This window comes from Tachypleus tridentatus, chromosome 6 (assembly GCF_004210375.1).
Source record: "Tachypleus tridentatus isolate NWPU-2018 chromosome 6, ASM421037v1, whole genome shotgun sequence".
Taxonomy (NCBI): domain Eukaryota; kingdom Metazoa; phylum Arthropoda; class Merostomata; order Xiphosura; family Limulidae; genus Tachypleus; species Tachypleus tridentatus.
This window is the reverse complement of record NC_134830.1, coordinates 38,953,875-38,972,082: the sequence shown is the minus strand read 5'-3', so window position 1 is coordinate 38,972,082 and position 18,208 is coordinate 38,953,875. Positions and strand designations below refer to the sequence as shown.

Sequence of the window (18,208 nt, the reverse complement as noted above, 5' to 3'; positions counted from 1 at the left end):
GTGGAAGTCATGGAATTGGCAGGATACAAAAGGTCCCTCATGAAAACTATAAGAAAGAGACAAATGCAAAAACGGCTCGTTTGGGTTGAAAATATTTTACATAGAAGAGCGCTCAACAAGTGGGTTTCTCGACATCACTGAAAGAGACAAATGGAATCTCTAGGACACATCTGTAGGAAGAATGGGATAGAGAAACAGATGCTATGTGGAAAAATAGAAGGGAGGAAAATCAGAGGGTGTCAAAGAACTAAATATATCGACAGCCTCAATAACTATGTCACCAAGAACTCAATGAGCAACATCGAGTTGATAAGGAGGATTGACAACAGAGAAGTCTGGCATGCTATGGTCGTCGATGTCTGCCGCAGATTTGACATATGAAGAAGAATATTAGGTAAAATATAGAAAAAATAACGTTTTTTAATAGTGAGGTATAAATATGAAAATAATCTCTGCGAAATATTCATAGTTTTGTTTGCTCTTATAACGGTGCTTCAGTTACTGGATCAATCCAAAATTCCTTAATGAAATAATAAATATATGTACCTTAAAATATGGAGTCGATCGATCACAACCTAATATGAGTGTTTTATTTTCTTTCAGCAAAGCCACATCGGGTTATCTGCTGAGTCCACCGAGGAATCGAATCCCTGACTTTAGCGTTGTAAATCCGTAGACTTACCGCTATACCACTGGGGAACAGAACCAAACGATTGTTGCTTATTTATTTTAAAGTACAAACCATAAAATGGGGTATCTGCGCTGTGCTATCTCTTCAATTGCAATATTTGGAAAAACGAGAAAATGATTTTAGATTACTTTTCAAAATAGCTTAATGCAAACATTTTATAACAATACAACATTTTTCTCAACAATTCACCTCTTACAGATAAATTATCATTTAAAAATAAGTTATTTGTCCGTTTGTATCAAGGTTTTAGTAAAATACCACTGCCTTTTTCAAAGTTATTTACTTAAAGAAGACCAATTTTCAGCATTAGACTAGTCAATATACAATGGGAAAATCTTCTAAACTCATGTTTACGCTATTCTTAGTTGTAGGTGTAAGATTATACGTGTGATTTGCAGATACATAAAATGTTGTCTACATGCTTTCAGTAATATAGAAACAACAACAACAACAAAAAAACAGTTAACTAGTTTCTATGCAATTTTAGCATAAACTTACTTTGATTCGTTTCTTCTTTATAGCAGATAGTATCTATTCTGTCCGAGGAATTGGTAAACGGGCTAAAGACTATAATGTTTTTTGCTGGTTGAGTTGGCCATGTCTGTATGTTATAGCCTGTGAATGCTGTAAAATAACAACAGTCATGTGGTGATTAACTCTCAAAAGTAAAAATATGAAATTTTCCCCAAAATATAAGCAACTTTACTTTCAGTTCTATTCAGATTTTGATCATGACTAGTTTGCTAGATATTCATCATGAGAAATGGAAAGCTAATGACGTACTCAGTGATTCTGTAGAAGTGACTTTTGTTTGCGCAATTTAGCACACTGCATTTCCTTTTTGTTTGCTCTGAATAAGAATTGTCTTAGCTTTCCTAAACCTATTCATTCATTTTATTTTTCATGTAAGATTAAAGCTAAATTAATTTCTTCAAATTACTCCAAAAATTTCTGTTGTCCATTATGTTATTAAATAGACCTACTTTATATTTGTGCAGAAATCACTTTTACCTGGAAATGCTACAAATAGATGGGAAGAAAAGTTTTGTTATCATGAATATAGGACTTGTTTTGGAATTTCTGTTTTGTTAATGTATATAATAAATTTGGCCCAATATTTCATGTTGTTAAAAGCTTAAAGAAACAGTTTTATTATTAATATCGTTATCATCTGATAACTTCAGCACTAAAATGTATATGTATTATCTCACTGTATGGTGAGACTGTCTCTGTTTTAAGAATATCAGACCTTGAACACTGTTTGCAAGATTAAACCATCTACATTTCTGCATACCAAATGCAAACTATCAGGTATACTACTTCAGTAATAGATGGATGCTGAAGTTAACCCTTCAGAAAATCACAGATGAATAACTGAAGAACCTTAATCGAGTACGGGCTCCTTTGTGTCCAGCAAGGTAAAACTCAACCACCACCAGTAGAGGAGTATAGCAAGGACGTCTGCATCCTGTGTAACAAGTGCAAGAAGATGTTCTGACTGCTGCTATAAATCATCGAGTTGTAGTTCTCTTTTGTGTTGTAGCTAATGGTTCTCAAAATTCCGTAGCAAGGAATTTTCTGGTAGTTGCAGTATATAAGATTTGGAAGGCACGAAGGTGGAACTTACACTTGTGTTAGCATTCGATGGAAGCTCCTCTGGCTGCAAATAAGTTGGAGTAAACAGCATTAGTGTGAGCACCTAGAGTGTGTATCGCCAAGAGCAAGAACAATCCGAGATATGATAAACTCCAACTGAGAACTGCTGGGATTCTTCTGCAAAAGACAGCCAAGGTTGTTACTGGTCCACTTCTAGATATTGTGAGAAGTCATTGATATATATAATTGTCACTTTCAATTATTTCAAATCTTATTTATTTGTTGAGATACAAGCAAAGACAACAACTGACATCTATAGCGACGCTCAAAGGTCAAATCCTCCTTAAACAATATGACATGTAGGATCTAGTGCTAAACTGCAGCTCAGTTAGTACCCAGATGAATCCATAGCAAACAACCGGTACGCAAAGAGCTAGATAGACTGAATATATTGGAACAAATTGTCTTGTTAAAGAACACAGTCGCATGACGTGAGCTAGCCTCGAACTAGCCATCATTCAACTACGAATCTAAAGCATGAAACTTCTAAATCATCACACTGCCCCTAGAGGGGGTTTGACGCCTGGAATTTCCTCCAAAATGTTTTAAAAGAGTTTGAACTCTATAAAATGCAATTTAAGCTATAATAGTCGATTATTTATTATTGAGTCTATTTGAGTTATCGCAGATGAAGTAAGAAATACGTTATAAATTTTGTAGAACATTAGAAATTAACAAGTAGGTAAAAAGTTTTATTATCGTCTTCTGTGAACTGAAGCTTATTATTTAAATTAGTTTGTTTGGAATTAAGCACAAAGATACACAATGGGCCATCTGTGCTTTTCTCACCACGAGTATCGAAACCAGATTAATAGCGGTGAGAGTCCGCAGACATCTGCTGTGCTAATGGGGGACTTTTTAATTAGTTGTAGAACTTATAGTGTAGAAATAAAACACTTTGTTCTCATTAATGGATGGATTTTGCATTTTTCTTTATGCCTAGTACTTCAATAGAACCCACCCAATGACACTTAACCTGTATGTTTAGACAAATGATTCACTCTATTTTGGTTTGGTTTTGCTTTGTTTTGAATTTCGCGCAAAGCTACTCGAGGGCTATCTGAGCTAGCCGTCCCTAATTTAGCAGTGTAAGACCAGATGGAAAACAGTTAGTCATCACCACCCACTGCCATCTCTTGGACTACTCTTTTACCAACGAATAGTGGAACTAACCGTAACGTTATAATGCCCCCACAGCTGAAAGGGCGAGCATGTTTGGTGCGACGGAGATTCGAACCCGCGATTCTCAGATTAGAGTCGAACGCCTTAACCTACCTGGCCATGCCAGACCATGCTATCTGCGCTAGCCGTCCCCAATTTAGCAATGTAAGAATAAAGGGAAGGCAGCTAGTAATCACCACCCACCGCCAACTTTTGGGCTACTCTTTTACCAACAAATAGTGGGATTGATTGTAGAATTATAACGTCCCCACGGCTGAAAGAGCGAGAATGTTTGGTGTGACGGGAATTCGAACCCGCGACCTTCAGATTACGAGTCGAGTGACTTAACTACCTGGCTTTGCCGGGTCCTCTATTTTGAAATCCTCATGTTGAAATTAAAATACAACTTACACTTGATAATAAAGAAAATGTGATAAAACAGACGTTGGTAGTATATACCTAAAATTAGAGCAGTTTGGTTAATACTGGAAAAACTAGCATCAAACACAGATACATTAAACCAAAGTGTGAGTGTGTGTTTTTGTTAGGTTAACAAAACAACGAAAAATATGTTTTCTAAAGACCCTTACAATGCCATGACGAAGATAAAACTAAAACGATATCGACTGTGTTGTTATTACGTTCTCCAAAACTGAAATGTCTATATTGAAAATTCTGTTAAATCTTCACAAATAAAAGCAAACATATATAATATTCATCGTGGTCAAAGAGAGTACATGGCCTGAAAAGGCATGTTGCAAAGGGTGCAAGAATATTGACACGTGTATTTTCATTAGCACTGAAGTATAGAAGAGGATAAAGTACAAGGAACCAAATAAACAGTACAAATATTGTGTTGTATGTAACTACAATTTTTAGTCGATGATGCTTTAAATAACATTCGTAAGTGAATTTTTCCCCCTTTTTGCAGTGCTTCAGGGAATTCACGTATTTTAGTCCAAAACATTAAGTGATGGGATATTTTAACACTTAATTGTGACCGAATCATGGGTGAGTAAAAGCAAGTTGAATCTCCTACGGTGAACTGATGGCTGAATTATTTGATGTGTAGAAATTTATATAATATTAACATCGAAAAAGCTTAGATTAAAATATTTTAAAACTTAAGAAAAAGAGCAAATGCACTGAGAAATAATTGGAGAAATTCGAGTTCGTGATGTTAGTTACGGTTTTGACAAATACTGTTAATGCAATGAAGGTGCATTCTATACTACTTACTAAAGGTACTCGTTGCCTCCAATACATAATCAAAAAGTCAATTAATTATTCATACAGGCTGAATAAAGCCAAAAATGATGTTACTACTGTAGCCCAAGAGTTGACAGGATAGCCCTCATGTAGCTTTGCGCGAAATAAAAAAACACAAAAACAGAAAAAAAACTGGCCTTAAATAATTACAATGTCCGTAACGAAAGCCTGTGGATCTAATAAAATGTCACTTCGATGAATTTTATAAAGACTAAACACAGAGGAATTTCAAAAAGCTCTTTCATTAAGATGATAACAGAATTCAGTACTATCCCTGACTATGTCCACGCACATTTTAATTTAATATTTTGAAGGTTGAATTCGGTTGCACACAAATTCGCTGTTTGTGAGTTAGCCAAAATAGGCACTGCAAACGACCAAGCATAAGGAGAGCCGTAAAAGTACTGTGCCAACAATATCCAAATAATCTGTTTCTAGTCTTCCCTATGCAATTATTCTCGTTTTATTCAACGTTATCCCAGCAAGATTAATAAAAAATGTAATAGTAAATAGATAAAAAATGCTGTGTAATATAAAATAATATTTAAATTTACAATTATGGAACAATACCAAATTTATAACGATACAAATGTTGATACTCTTACCTGTCTTCCTCATTCCAACGTTTGTTTGATAAAGAAACACAAACTCTGTTTATTTTGTAACGGAGATTTCAAGTTATATGATGTCACAAAGGTGTTTAACTAGTGACCTTCAGATGTGTTGAAGTTTGGCAACCTTTGGATTACGTCAAACTGAAAACAGCCGTGAGTGTCGAAACTCGCGTTAAAAAAATCCTGTGTTGTTTCGTAATAGTGTATTTAAACTTTGGTTTAAATTCAACAGCAGCTAAGACTTTAAACTTTGCTAATTTATTAATCGAGTAAAACGTTGTATCTTTTAAGTTCATATGCTGCTTTGTTGCCATTTGTAACTCTGCCGGTAACTTTAAGTTCAATGTAAGAAAAATCAAAATAAACTGAACAAAAAACAAAACGAGATTGCACGTGACAGCAAAGAACAAATTGTACGCAGTGGTCGAAGATTTCGCGTAGTTGAAAACCGTAAGCACAGCTTCAGTTAGAAATATCACGATAACTTCCAAAAATTACTAAACTCTAATGCTCATATGCAAGCCCTCAAAAGGGAAGGGGGCAGCAGATATTTTCACGTTTTGCTTTAATGGGCCAGAATTTTGTAGCTATGATACAGAAAACGATACATATTCGTGGAAAATACAGAAATGTAATTTTCCACTTTGTATTATTATTCACCGCAGGAAAACACGTTCAAATATTACAAAAAGCTTAGTTCAAGCGAGGACGACTAGCGCAGATATTGTGCGAAATTAAAACAAACAAACACATCTATATATTTTAGAATAAACGTATATTTGTTATCCTAACAAGCATGAAACACTTAGATTTTCGTTACAGTTATTTCAATATTTCTTAAAGCTTTAATAATATAAATATATCAAACCTGTTATAGTTATAACAAATACCGTTCATATAAGCGCTTTAATTTCAAAACTAAATTGCCGCAAGATGTTTCATTAAGAACCATCTGTTATATGGGCCTACTTAAAATACGTGCCTTTGTGAAAACAAGTTTTAACTACACAAGTTACTAGAGTAAGCTTGTGGAAACTGACAGTGCAAGTACTACCATCCTCACTCTATAGTATACCCCAAACTGACATGTTATGACCGACTGAAATAAATAAATTTTGCGAAATCAAGCTTACCAATAAAGAGGCATAAAAGTGCAGTCAAGACAGTCAGTTTGTTTGTTTGTTTAGAATTAATTACAAAAATTTAATGGGCTAACTGGGCTGTGGATATGAACAGCATGGCCATCATGCTTAGGTAAAATCGACTCGTTTTCCACGCGGGTTATCTTCGTATCAAACATGCTCGCCCTTTCAGCCGTGCGTTATAAAGTGACCATCAATCCCATGGACCGTGTAAATTCGATCAGTAAATTAAATAATATATGATACCTTCCCTCTAGTCTTACATGTAATTAGATAAAGTTAGATAGCTTCCTGGTACTTCGCGAACCAAAAAAACAATGAAACAAACGATATGTGACATCGTTTATGGAGTAAACATTTTGCAACGAATATTACTAACCCTTAACAACTATGTTAAAACATATTTACATTATAAGAAAAAACAAGATTTTTTAAACTTACACAACCTTCCGGACAGTCCTACGAAAATTTGGGAAACAAAGTTCCAGGAAAGGACATGATCGTTGTTTTCAGTTTCACATAAACTTATTGCAGAGGGAGCACCCAAACCGGAATTCCAAAAAAACCTTAGAAGTATGTTGATTTACAAACTGTCCTCCCTGTTTATATACTGGAGCGAAGGTCAAACTGTAATATTTGATGTTCAAAACTAATAATAAAAAAAGTTATAACTAAAACTATTTTGATAATAATAAATATTACAATTCTTATATGTCCAAAAATCATATGTAAAATGTGTTCGTTTTTTATTTTTTGTAGATGCATAATATATTATTTTAACTTTATCTTTTTTTAACCTCATGAACGTAAGCATCTGACTGCAAAACAATGGACGTCATGTATATATTGATTCGATTTCATTACAATTTATTTAAAATATAAGTATAGAATATACAGAAATCAATATTCTTCATTAGTATGATTAGTAACTCAGATTATTTCTGTAATCTTGGACCTGACTAAATACTAATCGGGGGCCGAAACCATAATTTGATGTCAAATCGGTTCAAGAGATGACTAAAGTATAGGCATAAACGTTTTGCACTAGAAAAACAGATGAACAGTTAACTTCAAACAACTTATCTCTTACAAAACTCTTCAAGTCTTTCCTTACATAAATATATAGTGTGTGTGTTTGCTTAGCCCTCGATAGCAGTAAAAGTGGTATTCCTACGCACGCCCTTGTTAAATATGCAAAATATATTTGTTTAGAACAATTCTTCAAGTCTTTCATTATATAAGTTAATTACCAGTTCAATCTTCGCTTCCAGTATCTTCATCGTGTGATCCATGTTTGAAACACTTAGTTTATTGAAACTAAGAAAGTTCCTGATGGTATTCTCTGCATCTGTGTACCGCTTCCTGGTAAGAAGCCATCTTGGAGATTCTGGCAGGAACCTAAAATATTATTACACATCTATAGTCAAATATTTTATTGAATGTATTAATACTATTTATACACACTAATATTAACATGTAATTTGTTTGTTTTTAATGTATAATCCTTTACTCACCAACAATAAATACAATAATTTAAGTGTTTGGATAACGTGACAAACCCACATTGTTATTAATTATCATTATTATTCAGTTGAATGTAAAGATCAGATTATATAGCACAAACTCTTTGGTAACAGGACTTCTGAAACTTTAAAGTAATGTTGCAACTATAAATTGTTTATGTTTCACGACATGACAAAAGATATTCTCCAACTCACCACCAGGCGACCAACATCGGTAACCAGCTACACGTGGTTACAGCTTGAAAATACTGCCAGTCCTTGATTATCCAAGCAAGTCCAGGAAGGATAATTAATCCTAGAGTCCAACCAAAAGAAAATGAAACCGCTACCCAAAGTCGATACCCTGGACTAATAATTTCCATCACTACAGAAACAAACAAGTAAAACATATTGGTCTACATCTGTTATACGTTACCAAAAACGTTCAGGTAGAGCTACAGTTAAATTACTTATTGCGACAAATAACGTTAACTTTTTCAATGCAATCTGTTTGTTATCTCGAAAAACAAACTGAAACATTTACATGATAAGTTAAACTTGTTTTAAATAAAACGACAGGAATGAACGAACTTTTAAGGCACTCGATCCACAATAAAAGACACTGAATTCACGGAAGGATTTATATTTAAGACAAAGAGATCCTACATTTTGAGAACAAATATTCACAAGTCCTCTCTTCTCTGTTAGCTCTAAATGGTGATGAAAATAATTTTCCATACAGAAAACAAAAGAAGACAGAACATTTAAGATATTAGATATACTATTTACTGCAGAAACATCATCCAGAAATGAAAATGAACAAACTTTCTGTAGCTACTTACATAGAGAAACACCAAAATTTTGTATGCTGGATACACCCATCGCTGAACAAAACCGGGTGATATAAAGAAAAATGACAAGTTCGGAACAGCTGCACCTGCGTAGCTCGAGACAATAGACAGACATAGGGAACCTAACAACACCGGTCGTCGTCCAAACCTGAATAATAAATAATGTAAATAGTGTAAAACAACAAATAAATCTATGTTATGAGAAACACTTCAAAACAAAAAATGACGTGAAAGTTGAGATAGAGAAGTGAGTGATCAAGTGTAGAGCAATGAATGATCAATTAAACCCACTATTAATATCCGAACAAGTTTTTATACAGTATTTGAATTAACTATATTAAAACGATCACTCAACCTCACCACGTCCTCACAGTTCATGTCGCCATGGCCCGGCATGATCAGGTGGGTTAAGGCGTTCGACTCGTTATCTGTGGGTCGCGGGTTCGAATCACCGTCGCACCAAACATGCTCGCCATTTCAGTCGTGGGAGCCTTATAATATGATAGTCAATCCCACTATTCGTTGGTAAAAGAGTAGCTCAAGAGTTCACAGTGGGTGATGATGACTAGCTGCTTTCCCTCTAGTCTTACACTACTAAATTAGGGACGGCTAGCGTAGATAGCTCTCGTGTAGCTTTGCGCGAAAGTCAAACAAACAAACAATCATGTCGCTACGTCTGATCGTGTTTTACCTCACTACTGTTTAGTAATTATGATATGGAAATAAAAATTTGCTCTGAACAAATTCATTAGAAAGTTCAGAAAGAATACGAATTCAGTTAATTATCTAAGGTAAGGTCACCCACGAACATCAATGAACTAATATTGTAGACTTAAACTCTTGATGTAGGAATAACCGTATGATCGAGATGCAGAACGTTGTACTATATTAAAGTTTGGTACGTTACCCTGCATCTGTATTTCTCTATTCTACTGGGTATTTTCAGAAGCTAGAAAACATTATTAACAATCCAAAAAGAAAAAAAACAAACGTTTGTAATGGAACTTATGGCATATGTTACAGTTGATGAAAATTGTTTATGATTCATCCTAAAACATATCAGAACAATTTCGTTCTTCATTGTTAGTTGCATCACTTATTCCAAGTAATTATGTCATAAAAGTCATTACAAATCCCTGTTATAGTTTCGCTACTACCTTTTCCTTTAAAAATTAAACAATAGTACTTACTGACACGCCAAATGACTGAGTGACGTTAACATACCGTCATACGAAAAGAACATCAGCTTATAACTATCCACGATGTTATAGCTACACAGAAATGAGCTTTGTCTTAAATCCACCGTCCAATAGTAATATTACTTTCATAGGCTTTCAGTAAGAACTTACCAACCTTTCCTCCCGACCTAACTCCTGCTGTTTATTAGTTATAACATCTTAAGGTGCATATCTGCATCATAATCTAGTATCCATTGAGTGAAAAATATCGCTGAAACAGGAAAGTGTGATTTTCCTGACCAGATATTTCCTGCTGCAACATCAAATGCCGTCATAAGAATGAACAAAGTGAGCGAAAACAATGGAAGAGATAGTAAACAATTATTACAGTGGTGCCGCCTAATATCTTTTTATAAACTAATTGATTTAGCTCCGTATCTTGTTATACATGTGCACAAAATACTTCACTCGTACATTATAGGTTCACCTTCCAGGTTATTCTGTACACCTAGGCTGACTTAATGTTCGACATCTATATTTAATACCATTAAAAGTAAACAGATATTTAAACAACATTTTGAGTCTAAAACGTAGGATCAGTCCTTTATAGAAACATCTTACTGTAAAAAAATGTTAGGGTAAGCATTACACCAAACACCTTTTGTAATGACATGCCTTCAGGATGTGAATATTAATTACCACATTAATATTTATAGTAAATACAAACGGAAGAATCGGGACTTTTATTTAAGAATTCTTCTTATTACTGGTTTGTATTCATTCCTATTAGAATGTATTTACTATAAATAAGTTTGGTTTATAAAATGATAAACCAGGCTCTAAAATACTTACCTGTCACTGAGATGACCAGATATAAATACACCAAACAGCATTCCCAACATAAACACCGTCTGGTTCATGGACACAAGCCACTCATGATTACAGAACAAGTCCCACTGAAAGATATTAAACTTTAGAACTAAATGGAAATACAAAGAGGGGATAAATAGTTCAGACGTTTTTCGACTATGAGAAATTAATTAATGCTGGTTAAAGCTTTTAGGCTAAATCAATAAAAATCTCAAAGTATATACCTCCAATCTAATAGGTTGATATTTAATATGCCATTTGAATTGGATGGCTAAAAATTTTCTGTTTTGGGGGTGTAAACACAATTTTTGAAGTGACTAATTTATACGAAAATATCCTCTCTGGTGAGTAAATATGAAAATGTAACATGAAACTTAAACGTATACAACACGCATAAATAATGTGATAAATAACGATCACATAGTCCATCAAGTAACTAAGCAAATATCAATAATATAAAACATGTAACATATATAAATACCATTGTGTTACTTAACGCTTGATTTCTCGAAATAGGATGAGTCATATAATACGAAATGTATTTATCCAGATGGAACAGTTCGATTTTTGTCTGCCCATTACGATTTTAGAGAGAAGAGTACAAGGGGGACGTGAAGCCTTATAAGTGTAATGGATGTTGGTAAAATAAGTCAAAAGTAAAGACGTAGTGTTAGGATCAGTTAATTTTTAACCATGTGTTTAAAATCTATCATGAAAGTGAAAACATCTATTTAAATTTACATTTAAAGCTCTTTCTAATATAAAACAAACTTATTTAACCAACAGAGACACTTAAGTTAAGAAATCAACCAATTTTTTTTTCTAGCTTTATTGTCTGTACATTTCATTTCATGTTATCAACAATATTATATTATACTTTGGTTGTTGAGCAACATGGCATAAAAGATATAGTTGGAACGTTATGTTACCAAAACGCACTGACTTTTCCACATGTTAGAAACTGTTAACTTAACTGATTTTTACCAATAATTATTCTGTGAATATGCCTTCAATTCACTTCATAACTTTCCTTAATTTTGACTGGATCAGAAAGAATTTAACAACGTTTGAATGCCCCTACTATACTTTACTCAGCGATTGTTTGAAACCTAACAGTTCTCTTTAGCCTCCTACTAAACTCTGGATAGATCCACATTACTTGGAAGAAATTGAATGTATTAATATCCCACAAAAAAAGAAAAACAGCAAATAAACCGATCAACGTAACCAGGTTTACAGCGAATAATAAGTGATAGACTACATATTTTGAGATCTTGTCAAAATTACTGGGTTAAGAATATTCAGATAAACTACAGATCGTTTAGTTAGGTTGACCGAATTCATCACTGATAGTTTTAACAAAATAAAGTCACTCGCACTCGATTTCTTTGTGTAGCAAGCGACACTGTATAGATCAATAGTCTGGAATGCCGAGTGTGAGAAATGGAACTACAGCGCGGTATTACCCTGGAGTTAATGTAAAAGACACTTACACCAATGGTCAAACACACAATGTTATGAAAACCACAGTTTCGCAACGGACGAATTAGGCTAGGAGTCTAACGGACTAAAACATCGGCACATACGCCGAAAACATGGTTACAATATAAAACATATACCCTCCAGTAATAGATTATGCATATCCAGTGTGAATACTTACAGCACCAAAATGCATAAGAAAATAACAAACAACACAAAATGTTCTATTTACAATAGTTTACAGAGTACTCAGGTCCACATCATCAGGTTCTATATACAAATATGCAAACCTAAAGATACTACATAACAGAATCCTACATGAAATATTAGCTTAAAAGAAATCGTTTTTTTGTTAAATAACCATACACTGCATATATGATGGAAATAGTCCGAAACGCCTCTCTCCAGTTAACATATATATTAGAAAAATATATTAATTACAGACACCAAACGTTAAGATAACATCGTGTCATTATTTTGTACCTAGGAGATTACTGAAAAGCGTTTTTGTATCTAACGATCTCAGAGCAAAGTTTGGTTTGGTTTGAATTTCACGCAAAGCTACACGTGGGCTATCTGCGCTAGCAGTCCCTAATTTAACAGTGTAAGAATAGAGGGAAGGCAGCAAGTCATCACCACCCACCACAAACTCTTGGGCTACTCTTTTACCAACGAATAGTGGGATTGACAATCACTTTTTAACGCCTCCGCGGCTGAGAAGGCGAGTATGTTTGGTGTGACGAGAATTCGAGCCTGTGATCCTCAGATTACGAGTCGAATGCCTTATCCATCAGGCCATGCAGGGCCCCCACAGTATAAAATAGTTTACTTCCACTAAAAGAAATTAATATTCACATCCGCGTAAAATAAGATAATTCTACTGAGAGGAAATAAGATATTTTCAAAACAGGAAGTGAAACTCTAATGTGTCTCTGTTTTTTTTCTTAAATACAACTTGTACAATGGGCTATGTATTCAACAAATATATAAAGAGTAAAAGCCTTCAAGATTCCCTTTGAGCCCATAGAAAGCTTAAACTCTCGTATATCTTGTTTGTGACATTGGGAGGGCCGGCATGGCCAAGCATTCGACTCGTAATCCGAGGGTCGCGAGTTCGAATCCCGGTCGCCCCAAACACGCTCGCTCTTTCAGCCGTGGGAGCGTTATAATGTGACGGTCAATCCCACTATTCGTTAGTAAAAGAGTAGTCCAAGAGTTGGCAGTGGGTGGCGATGACTCGCTGCCTTCCCTCTCGTCTTACACTGCTAAATTAGGGACGGCTAGCGCAGATATCCCTCAGTAGCTTTGCGCGAAATTCAAAACAAACAAGCATAAACAGACATTGGGAGGCCTCTCGTATAGTCTTCTACTTTTAGAAAAAGTCTAGATTTTTGAAGCTGTATAGATGCTACATCTTTATCAAGTAATTTATACCAGTTTGGTTTCAGACAGTATAACTTTTCTTAAGCCTTAAATAATTCAAAGTTAAATAACGAATATTTACGTTAGAAGAGATTTCAATACCATATTTCCATTACAATAACATCAGTAATATATAAACTTTGCACTTTGTCAAGGCCTAGTGTTTAGACAATTTAGGTTAAAGCCCTATGAACAGATGTGGGTTTCAAAATTAATAATCGAGCCTGCTGTTTTGAATGGAGCTGGAGAGAAGCACGTAGATGACTGTCAGTCAAATAACTATTTCAAATAAAAACGAAGTCAGTCGTCAAATGAATTGTGGTGTTTTCACTTTTAGATAAAAATTAAAAGTTCCAGAAACCTTTCTTTACTAGACATCGAAATGAAATATAAAAGAACTATTAAATTACAGATCTTTAAATTTGCACTATCTGGTTTAATACTTCATTTTTACACAACTGATCATTGAAAGCAAATACAATGAAAACTTATAAAATAGCCTATTTATTTTACAAAACTTACCTGTGTTATTATTGTGTTGTCTGTAGAGCTGTAATCCCACTTTGTGCAGGGAACCGTGACATTCTGATCAATAATTACATCCCAGAATCAGGTAACTGTACTAACGTGTAGCTGTAACTCAGACACTGGCTGAATTCTTGCTTATTAGTGTCGAACGGTATGGAGACATTCTTCCATTGGGTAACTGTCCAGTTTTCTAATTGGTGTGGTTTGGCACACCAGTGGTCAGTATCGGGAGCCAAAAATGGTAGGGCCAAAATCTGCCATGCCGTCGGTAATCCTCGGTAAATAAGTAAGATTATTATGTAACACTGAAGTCGTCCCAAATTACCTATGACGTCAGTGATTTCCATGTTTTATTTTGGTTGTTCTTTTTTTGACAAGTTTATTCCTAGTTCAAACACACTATACGCTTTCAGGTTTGACTGGATACAGTTGGTTAAATGAAACACAATTCGACGGTGAGTCTTGTAGGACTAACTGGACATATAAATCGAGAATCTTTAGAACAAATATGAAAAAAGACAATCATGAAAGTTTTTTTAAAATAATTTGATGTTTAAAAAAGCAATCTAATCTAAACTTTAACAACAAAAACACAGATACGATCTTAACTTAATTTTATATTTCACGGCTACAAACATTCAGAACAGCTTTATTTCCATTGGTAAAAACCTTTCGATTTTACAAACGAATCCACAGAATATGCTGAAGCAATTAAGTATAATTCATAAATTATTGGAACTGCTGCGTGTCATAATGGGTTGGCAATAGATTCCTTTTTTCAGGTATAGCTAGCTCTGATTTAGAAAAGTAGACCAGAGTAAAAAGAAACCAGTTAATAGCGCCTGCCGTCATATGGGCTTTCTCCAATTTTGGATCAAATAACAAGATTGGCTATAACTTTTACAACGCGGCTAAAGCAATGCAGAACAACATCACGGCATTAACTTTTGGCTTTCCCACCAGAAGCCATATACATTGATTTAAACTTCTTGTAACAATGGAAAATTACGTAAGTTTCAAATATTTACTGAGAGGTCTTCAAAAGATTGAATGAGAAAAACAATTTAGTTTGTCAACTACGCCATACATATTACACTTCAACAACTAAATTAACAAAAAATAAATACGTCTACAAAATAATGGTTGATCACAACGAAATTATCTATACAGTAAGCTAGCTACCAATACAGATTATTGAGGTGAATTATCATTAATTCTTTGTACAGGTTCTCTCCACATATTTTCATATACCATTTCTTTACACTGATGGGGTTCCTTTGTTTTAGAATTTCGCGCCAAGGTACATAACTGAGTTGAGAAAATAAGAAAAGACAAACTCTTATGGATAAGTAAAATCAACTAAGGATTGACAAGTGAAGTCTACATATAACACGTTTGATGGTAAAACTGTGTAAAATATCTTTGCTGGTAAAACTATGTAAAATATCTTTGCTGGTAAAACTATGTAAAATATCTTTGCAGGTAAAACTGTGTAAAATATCTTTGCTACTTGGATTTGGGATCTTTAGGATTAAAATCTTAATATTCTATGAGAGTATGATATCAAACAAATAAATGGTTTTGTTTGTTTGTTTTAGAACAAAGACCATATTTGCCCATCTTACTTTGACTACTGACAAAACGAGTCCCAGATATAAGCAAAAACTTGTCGTTGTCTCACCGAGAAAGCCACATGTAGGGACATCAAATTTCTCAGAAGGAGAACACAATGTAATAATTTATTGATTTTTAATTAAACAGTATCACCCTAGAGTATCATCACCTCTCACCGACAAATCCTGGGTTACGCTTTTACCAAGGAATAGTGGGATTGTCCGTTATTTTATAACGTCTCCACGGCTATAAGGGTGAGCGTGTATCGTGTGACGAGGATTCAAACCTGCAACCCTCAGATCGTGAATCGAACGCCCTAACTACCTGCCCATAAAGAGTCGAAATAAGTTTTAACTGACCATAATTCCAGTTGGTGATGTTGTATATTCGATCAATATAAGGAAACTAACACACACGTCTTGGTGCTAAACCTATTTTGTACACAGTAATTTTAACAAAACAATAACTTTTGAGATCTTTTGAATAAATTTTGGTTTTTAGTATAGACACGGGGGATGTAAAGTTTATCAAGATATTGAAGTTTTAACAGTGAAAATAAAATACTCAGATTTTAGAAATTACACTCAGTTTAATATATTAACAGATAACCATAAAATTAAAGTTGTAAAAACCAATGGAAAGAAAATATAAGTTTGTCACAAAAGAATTTTGTTAAACATCAAACAACTGTTATTTTTTAATAAAAATATTTAAGCGCGAAGTATCTTCGAACAGACGAATGCAGAAAAAAACACGTCTCATTCTAATTCCTTACCTGCAATGTTTCACAACTTTTCCTCCGTACGGTCACATTCATATATCAGTCCTATTAAAGTGGTTATATCGTTTTGAACAGTCTCAGTTTGGTCTGTTGCAATTTAAGTTAGTGGACTTTCTTTAATTGTGTTCATGTGTTATGTTACTGTACGTCAAAGATCAAGACCAACCAATCCTGCAGTGGTTCATTTTACGATATAAAGCATGTGCTAAGATCTCGTTTCAGTGCTCTATAAAATGATTAATTTGTTTTACGATAAGAAGAGAAAATAATGACAAATTACTAATTAAAAAAAACTTAATAACAGTATTAATTTAAAAGGACTTTAACAACGTTTAGCTTTGGAATTTCGTTGTGACCTCCTTCGTAACATTTTAGTTCATGAAATATTTGATGCGCGTTACAGTACAAACAGGACTTATTAAAGGTCAACCTATATATTTGCCGAATGTCGCATATATAATATGTACTTGACGCTACGTATTGGTTCTCACTTTTAACGTTGGTTACAAGGTTCTTATGATAATGTTGTCAGTGCAGTGAAATCTTTTTTTTTTTTTTTTTTACAGAGTTTGAACCTTTGCTTAATATGATTACTTCATTTTATTTTGGGTTGATTTGTTTTCTATTCTGAGACTTATTTGTCAACAAGCTGACGACACGAACTCTCAGATACGGCTTCCTTATGTCATGTTCAAGAAGTTAGGTTTTGTGGTAAGGCTTCTGGCGGTTGTATTAACTGTGAAAAGTGCAGTGGCTGTGGACAGAAAGTTGGATTTGGATCGTTGATGCCGTCCACAAGGGTATAGTTTGCTTACAGTAACCTTGAGTTGATGTCTTATTCTAATTATTCGGTAATAGTTAGACTACAATCACAGGTATTCTCACTTTTTTGTGCTATCTGGATTGTCACTGCAGGGTAAATTCTTGGTTGTTAATTATCTTGTGGCGACGTCAAGTATGAGATCACAATACGTTATTAATTTAAGTGATTTACGTCTGCGTAAGTATGGTTTTCGCTTGAAATTATTACAGAATTATGTTAATCGTGATTGTTACAAGGTTTTGGTATCTTTAACAAATCATGCCCTTGGTACGTATGAGCATATGGGTATTGTTGTCAAATTGTGACTCGGCTTTTAAAACCTTTAAATCCATTTATTCAGGACTTATTTGAGGGTTGGATTCATTTTACTGGTGGATCTGTAATCGATTCTGCTTCTGATTAAAAAGGTGTTTTTAACCAGTCTTTGTTCCATAATCTGTTATTGACTGATATTCAAGGAAAGTTTCTTTAAGTTTGTAGATGCTGATATTGTACGTGGTCAAGATTTGTTATGAATGATTCCATTGTTTTTAAGAAAGAAGGTCATTATTGGTTTGTGCAAGGAGGTTAAACCTTGTGTTAATTCTAGCACCCTTATTTATTTTTTAGAGGTCTTAACTTTTGGTT

General features: G+C 34.2%; 2 protein-coding genes and 1 long non-coding RNA gene across 8 annotated transcripts in view; all 3 read right to left on the bottom strand.

Annotated features, from left to right (window-relative positions):
• Window positions 1-5,491, bottom strand: part of BTBD9 (BTB (POZ) domain containing 9) — a 67,978-nt gene extending 62,487 nt beyond the window's left edge. Inside the window, exons 1-3 of one of the 5 annotated variants that reach the window (XM_076504177.1) lie at window positions 5,383-5,491; window positions 2,319-2,500; window positions 547-692 (exon numbers count right to left, since the gene is read on the bottom strand). The gene's annotated coding sequence lies outside the window, so the exon portion shown is untranslated. The remainder of the gene's footprint in view (window positions 1-546; window positions 693-2,318; window positions 2,501-5,382) is intronic. The other 4 variants (XM_076504179.1, XM_076504178.1, XM_076504180.1 and 1 more) reach the window with 4 other exon arrangements.
• A 2,250-nt stretch (window positions 5,492-7,741) lies between these two features.
• On the bottom strand, window positions 7,742-8,424 carry LOC143251595 (solute carrier family 22 member 1-like). The gene is made up of 2 exons (XM_076502867.1): window positions 8,252-8,424; window positions 7,742-7,931 (listed from the first exon to the last, which is right to left on the bottom strand). Exons 1-2 carry the CDS (start codon window positions 8,416-8,418, stop codon window positions 7,742-7,744), a joined length of 357 nt encoding a protein of 118 aa, XP_076358982.1. The 5' UTR covers window positions 8,419-8,424.
• A 528-nt stretch (window positions 8,425-8,952) lies between these two features.
• LOC143254533 (uncharacterized) lies at window positions 8,953-16,877 on the bottom strand. 2 transcript variants are annotated; one of them, XR_013030237.1, is made up of 4 exons: window positions 16,753-16,877; window positions 14,358-14,858; window positions 10,917-11,020; window positions 8,953-9,034 (listed from the first exon to the last, which is right to left on the bottom strand). It is a non-coding gene; the product is annotated as an uncharacterized LOC143254533 (long non-coding RNA). The 2 variants fall into 2 exon arrangements; XR_013030238.1 differs by having other exon boundaries at window positions 14,358-14,837.
• Between the last annotated feature and the right edge of the window lie 1,331 nt (window positions 16,878-18,208).